Source organism: Apus apus, chromosome 1, assembly GCF_020740795.1.
Source record: "Apus apus isolate bApuApu2 chromosome 1, bApuApu2.pri.cur, whole genome shotgun sequence".
Taxonomy (NCBI): Eukaryota; Metazoa; Chordata; class Aves; order Apodiformes; family Apodidae; genus Apus; species Apus apus.
Genome location: NC_067282.1, coordinates 168,956,990 through 168,970,057, shown reverse-complemented (window position 1 = coordinate 168,970,057; position 13,068 = coordinate 168,956,990). Strand labels below are relative to the sequence as shown.

Below are 13,068 nucleotides of genomic sequence, written 5' to 3'. Positions count from 1 at the left end.
TTTCATATCAGATATGGTGCACACTTTGGCACACATTTATCCTCATGTTTTAGAAACATTTACAAATTAAATAGAAAAAAATACTCTGCTTTGTTCTTCTAGGGAAAAGAATAGTGCAGAGCAGTTCTGTAACTCTGAAATTTCTTCCAACAAAAGCAACTAACAGATTTTTGAGCATCATGCAGCAAGAAAGACATCTGGGAGAAACTGCTGCTCCTAACTCATACATCTCACACAGTTGAGTTCAGCAGAAATCAGAAATCTTTGCCTCCTTCAAAAGAGGTATTTCACTGTTTTAGCCAAACAAGTGCCCCTGGCAATTGAGAGGCACTGTCTTCTGTTTCCAGCTGTTTCTTTCAAGGGACTTAAACCCTAATGTGAGGAAGAAAAATGCAGCTTGCTTTACCACTGCAGAAAAGCTGCTAACCCTTGCTCTAGGTGAATGCCTTGTATTTGTTTTTTCCTGAGGAACTGGGACTAACTGTGGGTGAAAGACAGAAAGAACCTTGCTGTGCTCCAATCAACCTTTTTTTCCTATTTAAAAATTACTTACAAAGTTGGCTATTCATGATGTTCTGGCTCCACTCAGGATCAAGGATGGTGGTCTTACTATGACTAATTTGATGTTGTTTTGGCAAAGTGGAACACCCTAACTGTGCCCTTAATGTACTCTGGACAATTTGCCTTCCTCCCACTTCCATGACTGCATTGCCCACATCAGTGGAATGGAGCCAAAGAGCACCCACAATCTCTCCAGAGCAAAGGTTTAGAAAAACTGCAGAGAATTTCCAGTGAACCCCTACAGCCATGACAATAAATCATCTGGGTATTCTGAGCACATTCATGTCTCTTCATGACTTCTTCCCAAATTTTCCAGCCAGATGCTAAGGGCTTTTAGCCCTCTGTGGTCACTAGCAGAAGCAACAGCCAGCTGGAAATCCAAATGGCTACTGGATGAGTGTCATGACTGCTTCAGAACATGGACACTAAGGCTGTGGCTTTCACAAAGATTAGCTACAAGACTGTGCTGATGAACTTCAACAGCATCACAGTAATTGTTGATGGTGTGGGTCTGCACATGCAATCAGCTGCAGGACAGGTAATTGCTTCTGTCATGTATTAGTTTCATCAACTCTGCTGTGATGGACAAAAGCTTGCAGATTGATTCCTACAGATATTCTTATATTAATAAATAATTATGTGTATCAGCCTAATCTGTGAAATAAATCAAGGGGAAAAAAAAAAGGAGACCATTGGTTAAATGAGATTAAAAATAACAAATGTGTATCTATCTTACACAAGGAGGTCAAACAGAACCACACAAGGTTCAAAACAGATTACGAGTGTCCACACATGTTTAGCAGCCATTGCATTAAATTATCTCAGGACTCCTCTTCAATTAAGCAGGTACAACTTATACAAAACTGGCCTCATCCTTGCAGAAGAATGTATTGAGCCAAGACCAAAACTAGCAAATGTATGAACACAATACATCCTCTTCAGTGGCTTCAAAGGTTATTTTTAAGCATTAAAATGCCATCAACTTTCACTTTCTTTAAGAAACCAAACACGGAAGTCAAATGCACACCTACTACAGCTACAGTGTTGATGTTCCTCAGCTAAGTTTTATGCAGAAGGGCAGGTTAGGGGTTTTTTATAACTAACAAAATTTAGATAACAATTTATACACATTGTGATTGCGAGTTAGGTTGTTATGCTAAGCTAACCCATCTAAGATGAGAAAACCTATTTTTTTTCTGTTCCCTATCTCTGTTGTACAGGCTTCTTGTCATATAAATGTTAACTGACTTGCACGTTGTGATGGACAGAGATATCAGCCCACGTAGATGCAATGACTATGTCAGGTGCTTAGTTTGCCTGCATCATATCATTGGGTGTCACATATCTTCCATGATCTCTCTGGGGAAACAAAACCAAAATTACCTTTTGAAAAAGAAATTTTGACCATTCAAGTGTAAAATGAAAAATAATGAAGGAAAATGGATGCAAATAAAAAAAAAACGGATGCAAAACAGTGAATCAGACTAAATAAATTCTTATTTAACAACAGCAAAGATTAATAAGAATCCTTCCTGTTTTCAGTCTAAAAGTACTGCCTTTTTATCTGTCATGTGGTGTAAATAAAAGTACTCCAGAAGGTCACAGATACTCTACTCTGCCACTTCTGGTGTGTTATAATGATTTGTTTGTAGCAAATACGTAAGTATTAGAATGACAAAGGAAAGGTTAAAATATTAAAATGCAGTATTTTCCTGGACAGTGCACAATCATTTCAATGACATGGCATCTGTGCTCGCACACAACTGTGCTGCTCAAAACAGTGGTGGCATTAAGAAACCAGTCTTCTAGTTTATATGACAGACTTGTCTTCTTTCATCTTCAAAAGAAGTTTTATGTTGACAGACACATTACTGTTGTGTAACCTACTGAATATTTATTAAGTTCAGTTTGAAGCTTCAAAATCAAACCTAGGAAGAAAGCACAGGTGCAAAAATTACTGAAAGGAACCTGCTATTGTGCTAAATTTTTTGTTTGGATTTTTTAAACTTTAGTATGATTTCATAATAAAATTAAGGTTGAAATGCCATTGTTACTGATGTTGGTCTCCATCATGTAAACACTCGTGTACTGGCTTAGCTTTTGTACTGTTTATACTTTCATAGAATCAATAAAGAATCACAGAATGGTTTGGGTTGGAAAGGACCTTGAAAGATGTTCAACTCCACTGTAGGAACAGGGACACCTCCCATAACCCAGCCTGGAACATTTCCAGTGATGGGGCCTTCACAGCTTCTCTGGACAATCTGTTCCAGTGCATTGGATTCACGGGGACTATTTGCATTATGAGTGTTTTGTGCATTTGGATTTACTATACCTGAACCATTGGTATTTCATACGTTTCCAGGGTTGACAAATTAGAAAAGTCCAGCTTGCCACCTCTGCAACGCTTTTCCATTTCAGGAACAAAGTGGATGACAAGGCCTGCGTGCCCAACACCACGTAACTGACAGAGAAAATACGAACTTTCACACAGTTTTATCGCATCAGGACGGTGGTTCCTGACCTCGACCCTCTGCAGGCCGCTGCTCAGCGCACAGCAAGGCCAGGCTGCACCCTCTGCCCTCCGGAGCCCGGCAGGGCAGACAGGCCAGGCCCACAGGGGATGGCGCAGCCCCCCTATGCACGCCGGGCCGCTTCCCGGGACACCGCGTTTGTCCAAGGTCGGTCTCCACAGCCCCCCGACAGCCCCGGGGGCTCCTGTCTCCGCAGGCTGGGAAAAGCACCACGGAGCCCCTGACCCTGCTCGCTCCGGCACTCCGCGTCCGGCCCGGCCCGGCGCAGCCAGCCACCCGGGCCGGGCCGCCCGCTCCCCTCATAAAACGGGGGCCGTGCCGGAGCCCCACGAACCCGGCCAGCGCCGGCGCCTCCGGCCGCCCGGGGCCCGCGGAGCCCAGCGGAGCCCAGCGGCCTGCGAGCCCCGCCGCGGGCCTGGCGACGTGCGCGGCCCCAAGCGCTGGGCCGCGTCTCCCGCGGGAGGCGGAGGGAGCGCAGCCGAGCGAGCCGCGCTGCTCCTTCCTCCTCCGCGCCCCCCAGCCCCTCCGCACGGCCGCTCCCGCACGGCCGCTCCCGCACGGCCGCTCCGGGCCCTCCCGTCGCGCCGGCCCGCGCGGCGCTTGCCCCCGCCCCCCGGCGCTGGCTGCGGGGCCGAGCGGCGGCGGGTCACGGCGGCGGAGGCCGGGTCAGAGGGTAAAGGTTGCTCCCCCAGCATCCTCCGTGCTGGATACTCAGCCATCTTGGATCCGCGGGACAAGAAAATTCATGCGGTGAGTCCGGCCCCGGCCGCCCCCTCCCCGGGCCCCGCCGCCGCCGCGGGCCCCGCCGCCGTCTCGGCCGCGGGCCGATGAGAGAGGCCCGGGCGGCGGCGCGGCTCTCGGCGGGGCCCTGCGGGCCCGGGGCCGTCCCGCCGGGTTTCCGTTTGCTTTTGTCTCGGAGGGGGAGCGGGGGGGACTCGCGGCGCCCGAGCCGGGAGCGCAGCCGCAGGCCCGACCTGGCCCGCCGGCCCCCGCCGTTCTCCGCGGCCGCGGGCGGCGGCGGCCGCCGGGCGCCGCTCCGGGGCCGGCCGAGGCCGAGTCTGCGGCCCAGCGGTGCCTGGGCCCCGCATCCTCCGCGGCCGCCGCTGGCAGCTGGCCCCGCGGCCCGCTCGGCCCGCCCGGGACGGCTCCTTCCCGCCGTCGCCTCCCCGCCCGCCCTAGCCCGGCCCCGGGCCTGGCGGCGGGCGCCTCCGCGGCCCCCGCTTCCTCTGCCGTCAAACCCGTCTCCGCGCTGTGCAGGGGCTGCGCGGCCGCCCGGCCCCCGCCCGCCGCCTTCCCCGGGCGCCGGGGCAGCGAAACCTTCCCCCACGGCCGGGGCTGCCGCCGGCCCTGCTCCCGGGCGGCGCCGGCTGCGCCGCGCGTCTCTCCGGGGTGGCCGTGCGGCCTGCTCTGCCGGCCCCCGGGAAGGCCCGGGGTGCAGCAAGGGGTGAGGCAGGGGTGCTGCTGGCGGGTTCTTTTTCCGAGGAAAATAGTAATTTTTTTGCCTGCGCCTTTTGCCACTGGCGGCGGTTAAGGCGGTGTGTAAACGGGCTCTGGAGTTCCCTCGGACGTGTTTTTAAAACAAACTTGAAACGGACTGAGCCGCTTTCAGGAGCACTACCCCCGGAGGAGGGAGCCGGCCTTCCCCTGCCCGCCGGGGCGGCGGTGTCAGCCTGACCCGGGGCACAGCGTGCAGATGCGGGCTGGGGAAGAAGGTGGGACAGGGTGACAGGTTAGGGACGAGAGAGGGGCCACTGGGGCTGTGGGGAAGAGGGCGAAAGGCATCTTTTCTTTAGCTGTAGTTAGACTGTGTGTGCTCCTGACAGAAACACGGATTTGCTCACAGGTATCCCGTTTATCTTAGGTTTTGGGGTTGTTGTTTTTAGGGTTTTTTTTCTGAAGTTACAGGTCACTTTGTTTTAGAGGTTTTGTAATACGAGAAAATAGAAACATGCCTGTGTTAGATGTGGATCAGCAGCTGATCTGATTTTCGTTTCTGCTTTTAAGTCTGTTTTATGACAGAAAAACTTGTTTCCCCCTTTGTACTGTTTTATCCCTAGGGAGAAATAAGAACTTTTTGCATCTTCTTGTATATGCATGTGTGTGTATATGTGACCCAAGTGTGCCTGCCTAGCAGTAACATCTGGTGCTGGTGACTGACTGCTAGTCTTAACTCTTCAGCTGGGGGAAGGGAGTTTAAGATGATCAAACCTGCTGTCACATCAGTTAGTGGAAACCTTTAGGGAAACCAGGAAACTTGGATATGTTTCAGACTGTTAAGACTTGCAAAGACCTGCAAAATAATTGTTTAGGTTTATCTTCCAAAGGCATCTTTGCTTGGACCTGGCAGAATTAGCGTGTGTGTTGGCCTGTGTCGATGTACTTGCAGTTCTCTTACAATGGCATGTTAATAAAATACAACTCACAAGATCCAGTTTTGTGATCTTGAAGACTACATATGTGTCCAATGCCCTTTTTTGCCCTATCTTCTGCTGTTGTTTATGTTGATAATTCAGCCAGCATGCTAAACTTCAAGGTGTCGGCTGCTTCTGATTTTAGGAAGGGATTTGAATACTTGCTATCATGAGCTGACTGACTTGACTTGCAAGTGTATTTCCGTTTCACTTTCAGGAAGCTGTTGATAAAGCTAAGAGTGTAGTAGTAGATAAACGTTGTCTATGTGTCTCTTCTAGAAACTAAATATTGCTGTCAAAGTAGTCATTGTTATTGTAACCCATTTGTGTGTCAGTTCTACCAACAGATGAAAGCTAAAGCCTTTGGCTAAGAAGTGAAAATAAGAATACCTGAAAAAAAAGCATTTGAATTTTCTTTAAAATAGTCTGATATTAGAGAGTGGTATTTGGTGGAAAAAATAGGCCAGTTAACATGTCTTGAAGCTTGATGCTAGAAACTGCTGTTTGGCCCTGAAAATCTTGGTCCGTACCTCAGTCCCTTCACATGAAAGTTGTGTGTGCCTGCAGTGGAGTGGTAGCTCTCAGCAAGTATTTTTCCTGCATTTGCTCTACTTCTAAATGTATTTCTGTCTAGGTAGAGATTAGCTCTGAAGTTAGAAGCATTATTGCATTTTTAGCCTCTGCTGTGGCTTTGAAAAAAAAAAAGTTACTTATTTTTGTGTTGGTTCAGGGGTCTGTCTGTTGTATAGTAACTGCAAATCTGTAAGCCCAGCTTTAAAGTAGTCTTGTATCATAACTGATAAAAAATATCTTGCACCTCCTTTTCCTTGTTGGCTCAAGAAGTGAATAGAGCATAAAAACACACGGGAATTGAATTGTATTTCTTGCACCTGGCTTTCCGACTTTATCTGGAAAGTTAAGAAGAACATTGAATTGCTTGTTTTGTTATGAGGTAGTATAGAAAGTGTGCCTAAGATTGCAAGAATAGAATTTTGTTCCGCAGTAAGTAGGCAGTTGTATTTAACTTCTTTAAAATTATGTCTTCCCTTAAAGCTGTAATGTGCTTGAATGCAGATTTTGAAAAAGTACCTTAAAAAATGTGTTCTTAAAATATAGATATATACAAAATATTCATAAATTCCTACCTTCTTGGCAGAATACTCAGAATACTTGTTGTGTTTCTAAATGTTAGCTTAGATAGAAAAGCTCTGTGCCAGTTGATGTAGAAGTGCAGCACCATAGTAAGTAAAAAATTTTTTTTGTCCACAGATTTAAATTACTGCTCTCTAAGTGATACAGTCTTTCTAATTAAAAAAAATAATTATTAGGAATACAGTGCATACATTAATTACAGTACTTGTTGTTAAAAGCTGAGAAGTTAAAAGTTTGGTGTACTTTGCTTCATTTGGGCTTTTCAGGTATTAATACATGAAAAAATTTGTGTGAACATTCTTCTGCACAACAGAAATCTGCTAATATTTTTGCTTGAAATGTATCCTGATGTCTTAGGTACACTGGACGGAGAAATTCAAAGCAACCTGTTTCAGTTGTGTTTCTTGAATAGGATTGGCCTTTTTAAAATATATTTAGTTTTATTTCCAAATGTGCTTTAGCACATACATTCTATGTTTGTATGTTGCATTGGTTTCCTGATCCTGGTTCTTGTAAGAACATGTGAACAACTGAAAGTTGTGGGTAGTCTCATTGACTTAAAAGCACCTACTTGCATGCTGACAGTTAACTTTGTGCGAGTTTTCGGGATGGGTGCTGTATGTTGACAGCTAACTATGCTTTTATTGAGCATTATAACAGCGTAGGAAGAATTGTGTCAAATAAAATTGTTGCACAGTAGGATGTTTAAAATTGCCCTTTATGGAATTATTTTGGTTTTAGAGAAGGTGTATGTATACCAGATGTGGTCTGTGCTAATCAGTAAGAGATTTTTTAATTAGGATTTGAAATCTTACTGTGTTTCTATCAGTAAAAATAAAATAATAAAAAATACCCCCAACATAAAATGTTCAAATTGCTTTTAGTATATATTTTGTCTTTCATTTATAGTATTTGCATTGTAGTAGTGTGTACTAGCTCAGGTTCTGGTCTGGTTGTATAGTAGGCCCCAATCAAGGTGTAAATGATCCTTGCATAAAGAGGTCACTGAGCCTCCCTGACTTGTCTGGAGAAACCATCGGTTATCAGCAGTGTTACAGAAAAGTGTGCATTGTTTTTTTCCCCTTGACTTGGGCTGCCATCTGACCACTCTTTACGCTTCTAAGATGTTTATTTTCACAACTCTCTCTGTTTCCTAGGAGGATGCCTTTCAAATTATGCTGATAGGTTAAAACTTGATTGAAATTGAGAGTTTTTTCATACGCAACCTTCTCTTGCTGAATTGCAATGCAAGAGTTATTGATCAGAAATTCATTAGTAAATAAACCATTGTTTCCTCCTGTTTTCCTTTTGTTTTGTGATAATTTGGGGGGTGTATTTTTAAGTATCATCTTGTACTTGGTGTCCCTCAGGATTCTTCTTGGTTCCAGTGAGTTGTTTTATGAACTTGTGAAGCATTTTCAAAGTTCTTGCTCTGGTTTCTTATGCATTTGAGATCAATAATAGTTGAATATAGTTGGCTGAGGTCAAGTTACTTGTGAAAAGGTATGGTTTATTTGAAATGGAAACTAATAAAAGTGCTGCTGCGTTTGTGGGAAGTAAAATGGAAACTCCTACTTCGTATTACACTCACTAGCAGACAGTAGTCCACTGGATTGGGTGTGAGCAAAAGAGATGGAGTATGCTTCCTGTCTTTGAGTTACCTGCTGAAGTGATGGGTGACTCTGGGTAACTCAAATCAAATTATAGCCAAGTTCCAGTCTGTACTAAGAGGATAATGCTTTCCCATGTTTTACTTGCATGGTTCAAGGCTTCTGTGGAACTAGATACGAGTAGCAGTACAGATATATAGTTAGAGAAAGCAGTGTTTAAAAATCCCAAAATGGTGCTGTACCTAGTTCAGTAGGTGGCATTTGTGTTGTTTGTCCTTACATGTATCTGAATTGCATATCCATCATGTTTTCATGACCATTTAAATATGTGTGTATTTGAAAACAACAGCAAGAAGTTTCCAGGCACCCAAAAGAAGTAGTAGGACTACATTAAAACAACTGCTAGCTATTTTGAATTAGAAACTGTTAATGTCTCGACATTGTAGGCAACTTCTTGGCAACCAAGTTTTTCATTGGCTGCCTTGTGAACACAGACAATGATAATGCAATATCATATATTATCTTTTCTGTCTAAGGATTGTCGAAAGATGCTCATCCTAGTGTAAAATAAGTAACTAATGTTTGTGCCACTGATTTGTCAGTGTAGTCTGTACAACTGCGTGAGATTTTTCTTCAAGCTTCGCTGAAATACTGTTTTCTCCCTTTCCAGCCTACTTAAACCTTGCATTCTTGGAGGTAGACTGACTGTTCTTTGTAACTATTTTTATGCATTTTTTGTTTTGTTAAAGCTGTTCTTGCAGAAGAAGTGTTGCCAGAGAATTATAATGATGTCAAAAAAGGTCTACCAGCCTTCCTTCTGTTGCTCTGTGGTGTAGGGGACTTGTTCAGGTATGTGCTTGGAGTCTTACACCATACAGTAGTAATGCAGTTCATGAGAAAGTACTTGTTGCCTAAAAATATAGTAAAGAAAAGTAAAAAGCAGGAAAATAGCTTTGAAGCGAGTAGACTGAAAGATGTATAAAAGAAGGTCGTCTCTATTCTTGAGAGTTTAAACCATGTGTCGTGGCATGGAGAAATGGAAATTCAAAAGGTTTTCTAAAGGAAACCAGAGCAGTATGCAGTGTAGATTTCCAAATGACCAAAAGAGCTTATGAATGGTTAGGAATGTTGAAAGTACCTTGCAACATTGTATCTACATGAGACATTTGATTACTTTGTTGCAAGGTCAGTAGTGTTCTTGATACTTCTGTTTGGTGATTGTCTTTCAACATGTCAGCAGCATCAATGTGAAGTAGAAAGGTTCCTTATGTTGAAACATTAGTTTGTTGGCTTATGTACTGGATGTAGATGCACATTTCTAGTAAGTTGATTCCTCAAGGTCAAATTAATTAAGAATACCATTATACACAAGGATAAGTCAGTATCTCTTTTTACTTCATGACAGAAGTTGAAGTAAATACAAGTTCCTGTGCTATTGTAATATGGAGTTAAATATTTTAAATTATTTTTAGGAATCTTTTTGGCACTTTCAGGTTGATATTTTCTGGGCAGTAAATACATTATTTATTTTCCCCCTAATTAATGGAATTCAGTTCTATAGGAACATGTATGTTGTGGGACATCTGTGATAAAATAGGAGGTATTAAAAATTTATTGTAAGGATAAAATGTAGTTTTCAAGAGATTGGTGCTCTTCTGAGCTTTTCATTATCTCAGATAGGTGTATGTTGTGATCACCAGCAGTATATGCTTGATGGCAAGTATTTTTGTAACAGTTTAATTAGGAATTTGCAAACTCTTGATATTAGCTGTGATCCTAATTTTTCATTTGTCTCCAAAAGACCTATAACCAGTTTAAATGACTTTTTCTTCTTTTTTAAAGCATCCAACTGGTCTTGTAGGGTCCTAACTGAAGATTGAATTCAGGCCTCGCTTTCTTAAATACACTACTAGACTGAATTTGTTTTTGTAGCAACAGCTCAACAAGCCTTGAAAACTGAGATTACCTAGTGTAGGTCTGATTGGAAACCAGGAGTGACTTGCTGAGAGCAGGTGTCTGTAACTATACCTTAACTGCAGCATGTGTGTATTCCAGCATACAACTGCTGGGTTTTTCTGAAGTAGTGAATACCTGCATCTCTGCAGAGGCTAGCTTTTAAAACAAAAACATTTTGTTTGAGAGGTGTATTTTAAAGCTCAGTAGACAAAGTGTAGTCCACAGGCCATGCTGTTAACATACTTATTGAAGACCCTGAAGAGGAATGACGTAGGCTGCAAATGCATAAACAGTGGTAGTAAAATCTATTAATAGTAGGACACACTTACTGGATTGTCTGATGTCTGTATCTGCAAGAAATAGAGGAAGCAATATTTGTAAATTCAGGTTGGGTTGGTTTGAAAAACGGTGTGGTGCATGATGGTGGCGAAGTTAGCTGTTATTTTTTAAAACATGGTAAAAATTAGAGGAACTGTGAAATTGGAGAAGGTGATGGAAGAGCAAAGTTTAATCTAGGCAAATGCATGCTGGCTTCATTCTACCCTGTCTACTACTGCATGCTGGCTTCATTCTGCCCTATCTACTACTGTTTAAAGAGAGCAGACACCTAGGAAGCTTTAATTCAGTTTTTCTCGAGAGCTGTGATTTATGAGATTATTTAGTTTGCCTGTCCTTCCCCCAAGTGAGTGTATGCATATGCATTGGCATATAAAAATTAAAATATGTCAGGTATGTATAGATAACCCAGCTTTTTACCTAGCTCAAAGTTTAATGTTTAACTTAATCTATACTTAGAACTACGTTTATATATTGTAACTTCACACAAACAGGAATTAAGGATCAAAATATGGTTCTGCAAACCTCATAAAATTGTGTCTAGGTCAAGGAAGGAAGTCCAAATTAGTGCATTAGTCTTGAAAAAGAGAAAGACCTGATCTAGTCTGCATTCTGTAGGATGGCAGCTGGTCAAGCAGCCTGTGAGCACATGCAGACTTTCTAGAGTGTCTACACCATAGTTCTCTTTTCCCTGGAGCAGGGGAGAGAGTCATGAAGAGATGTCAAAAAGAAGGAAGCTGAGAGTTATCATGCTGTAGGAAAAGTATTAAGAAACAAAGGAACAAATCTGTAAACCTAGTTTTTCTTAGTTCTCCTGCTCATAGAAAAGAATATATGTGTTTATGATTAGTGGTATAATTACAGTTTGTGGTGTTTTGTTGTTTTGGTTTTTTTTATATATATATATAAATGAACACAATTTTCTCAGGTGGTTCAGGTTTTTTTTTGGGATTGGCAGGAGAGAACTCCCTTTAATCTGAATCAAATCTAATATTGTGCTTCAACTGAGCAATTGTTCTTTGTGCACATTGATGTAACTGTCCATGGCTCTGCAACAGATTCCAGTGCAGTACTTAATTTTGTAATGTGCTTCTAAAAATAAGTGCATAGTCTTATGTAACACTTCTTGTATTGTTAGCACCTAGAGGCTTGAAAATAAACCTCAGGGTTTTTTAGTATTTTAGTTTACATTTATGATCAAATTGTTCTATTCTCTTAGCTGTTGTACACCTGCTGTAATCTTAGCAATGTTTTGATCTTATTAATGTGACTTCTCATGATTTTTTAATTCAGGCTGCAAATAATGTTAAATTAAATGGTAGAATACATCATGTCTTGCTGATAGGATGACACCTGTACAGAAAAAAACCTGTCATATGTAAATAATTTAAGGGTCAGAAATTTGATTTATCAAGAATTACAGTTTTATTGCAGAGGAACTTGGTTCTCATTTTTTCACCACTTCTTGAAGTAGTTGCTATATTTTTATGTTAGGAGCACAGCTGCAGTTTCAGAGTTAAGAGTCTTAAAATCTGAGGCCAAACCAGACACATCCACTGCTTGTTCTGTTACTGTCCTTGTAAGAGTTAATTTTCTGTAATGTTGTTTAGTTACATCCTAGGTGCTTCATTTTATAAGGTCCTTCTCTTTTCCTGAGGGATCCTGTAGTTCAGTGAAGAATGAATTAAAGGGATGTGAGGTCTGAAGAAATAGTAACTTGTAAAACTAACCTAACAGGTAGTCTCTTCATTATGTTGCAGCTTTAAGAATACATTAGATTTTGTAGATGCTTTTAATGATGGCTTTATCTAAACAATTAAAATTATTTAATTTCCTAGCAGTGTCTAGGTCAGCTATTGAGAACTTCGTTCGGGGGAAGTACTGTCAGCTCTCAGACCTCCTTGTCAACCATGGAGGTCATCCTGAAAGACTGAAAAATTGGTAAACCTTGGTGTTTATGACCCCAGAAACCCAGGCTTCAGTATGAGGCTTAGCATGGCAAAGTGTGGGTTACCTTTATACTTCCTTAGGCCAGAATACACATACTCATATTCAGGTAGGTGGGTCTGTGCCATTTCTGCATGGACAGGTTTTGTTTCTAGGTTGAACTTTGGTTGTTCAGTGCGAGTTGGCAATGACAGGTGACAGCCTTCTGTAAGGCTTGTTGTCCTGTGTCTTTTCCATTTGGTTGTGGATCTTAAGAAACCCTCTTGACCCAGCATGTGTACTGGCAGGGAAAACCACAAAACACCTTTCTGGAGGTTCTGGATACCATCACCTTATCCTTGTGGTGGGGAGACAGTCTCTTTCTGTTTCTTGGGGACCCGCTGAGTATGCCTGTGAGGGAAAAAGCAGGATGTCCAACACAAAATAATTGGTACTCAGTTTTGCCTTGTGAATGGCAATGTTTTGCAGTTTTCTCATGTTTGGGTTCTCTAAAGATCTCTGGGACACAGCTGAAGCACTGTAACTCTGAGGGAAGGAAGGACATGGGACTTTTGGTGGTGA

At 42.7% G+C, this 13,068-nt stretch overlaps 1 protein-coding gene across 4 annotated transcripts in view; it reads left to right on the top strand.

The window, feature by feature from the left end:
* The first annotated feature begins 3,164 nt into the window (after nucleotides 1-3,164).
* The window catches only part of CNOT2 (CCR4-NOT transcription complex subunit 2), an 84,975-nt gene continuing 75,071 nt past the window's right edge, over nucleotides 3,165-13,068 (top strand). Inside the window, exon 1 of one of the 4 annotated variants that reach the window (XM_051615893.1) lies at nucleotides 3,165-3,242. In XM_051615893.1, the coding sequence (XP_051471853.1) occupies nucleotides 3,201-3,242 (42 nt within the window). In that variant the 5' untranslated portion in view covers nucleotides 3,165-3,200. Of the gene's footprint in view, nucleotides 3,243-3,734; nucleotides 3,846-13,068 lie in introns of those variants that run through there. The other 3 variants (XM_051615871.1, XM_051615882.1, XM_051615902.1) reach the window with 3 other exon arrangements.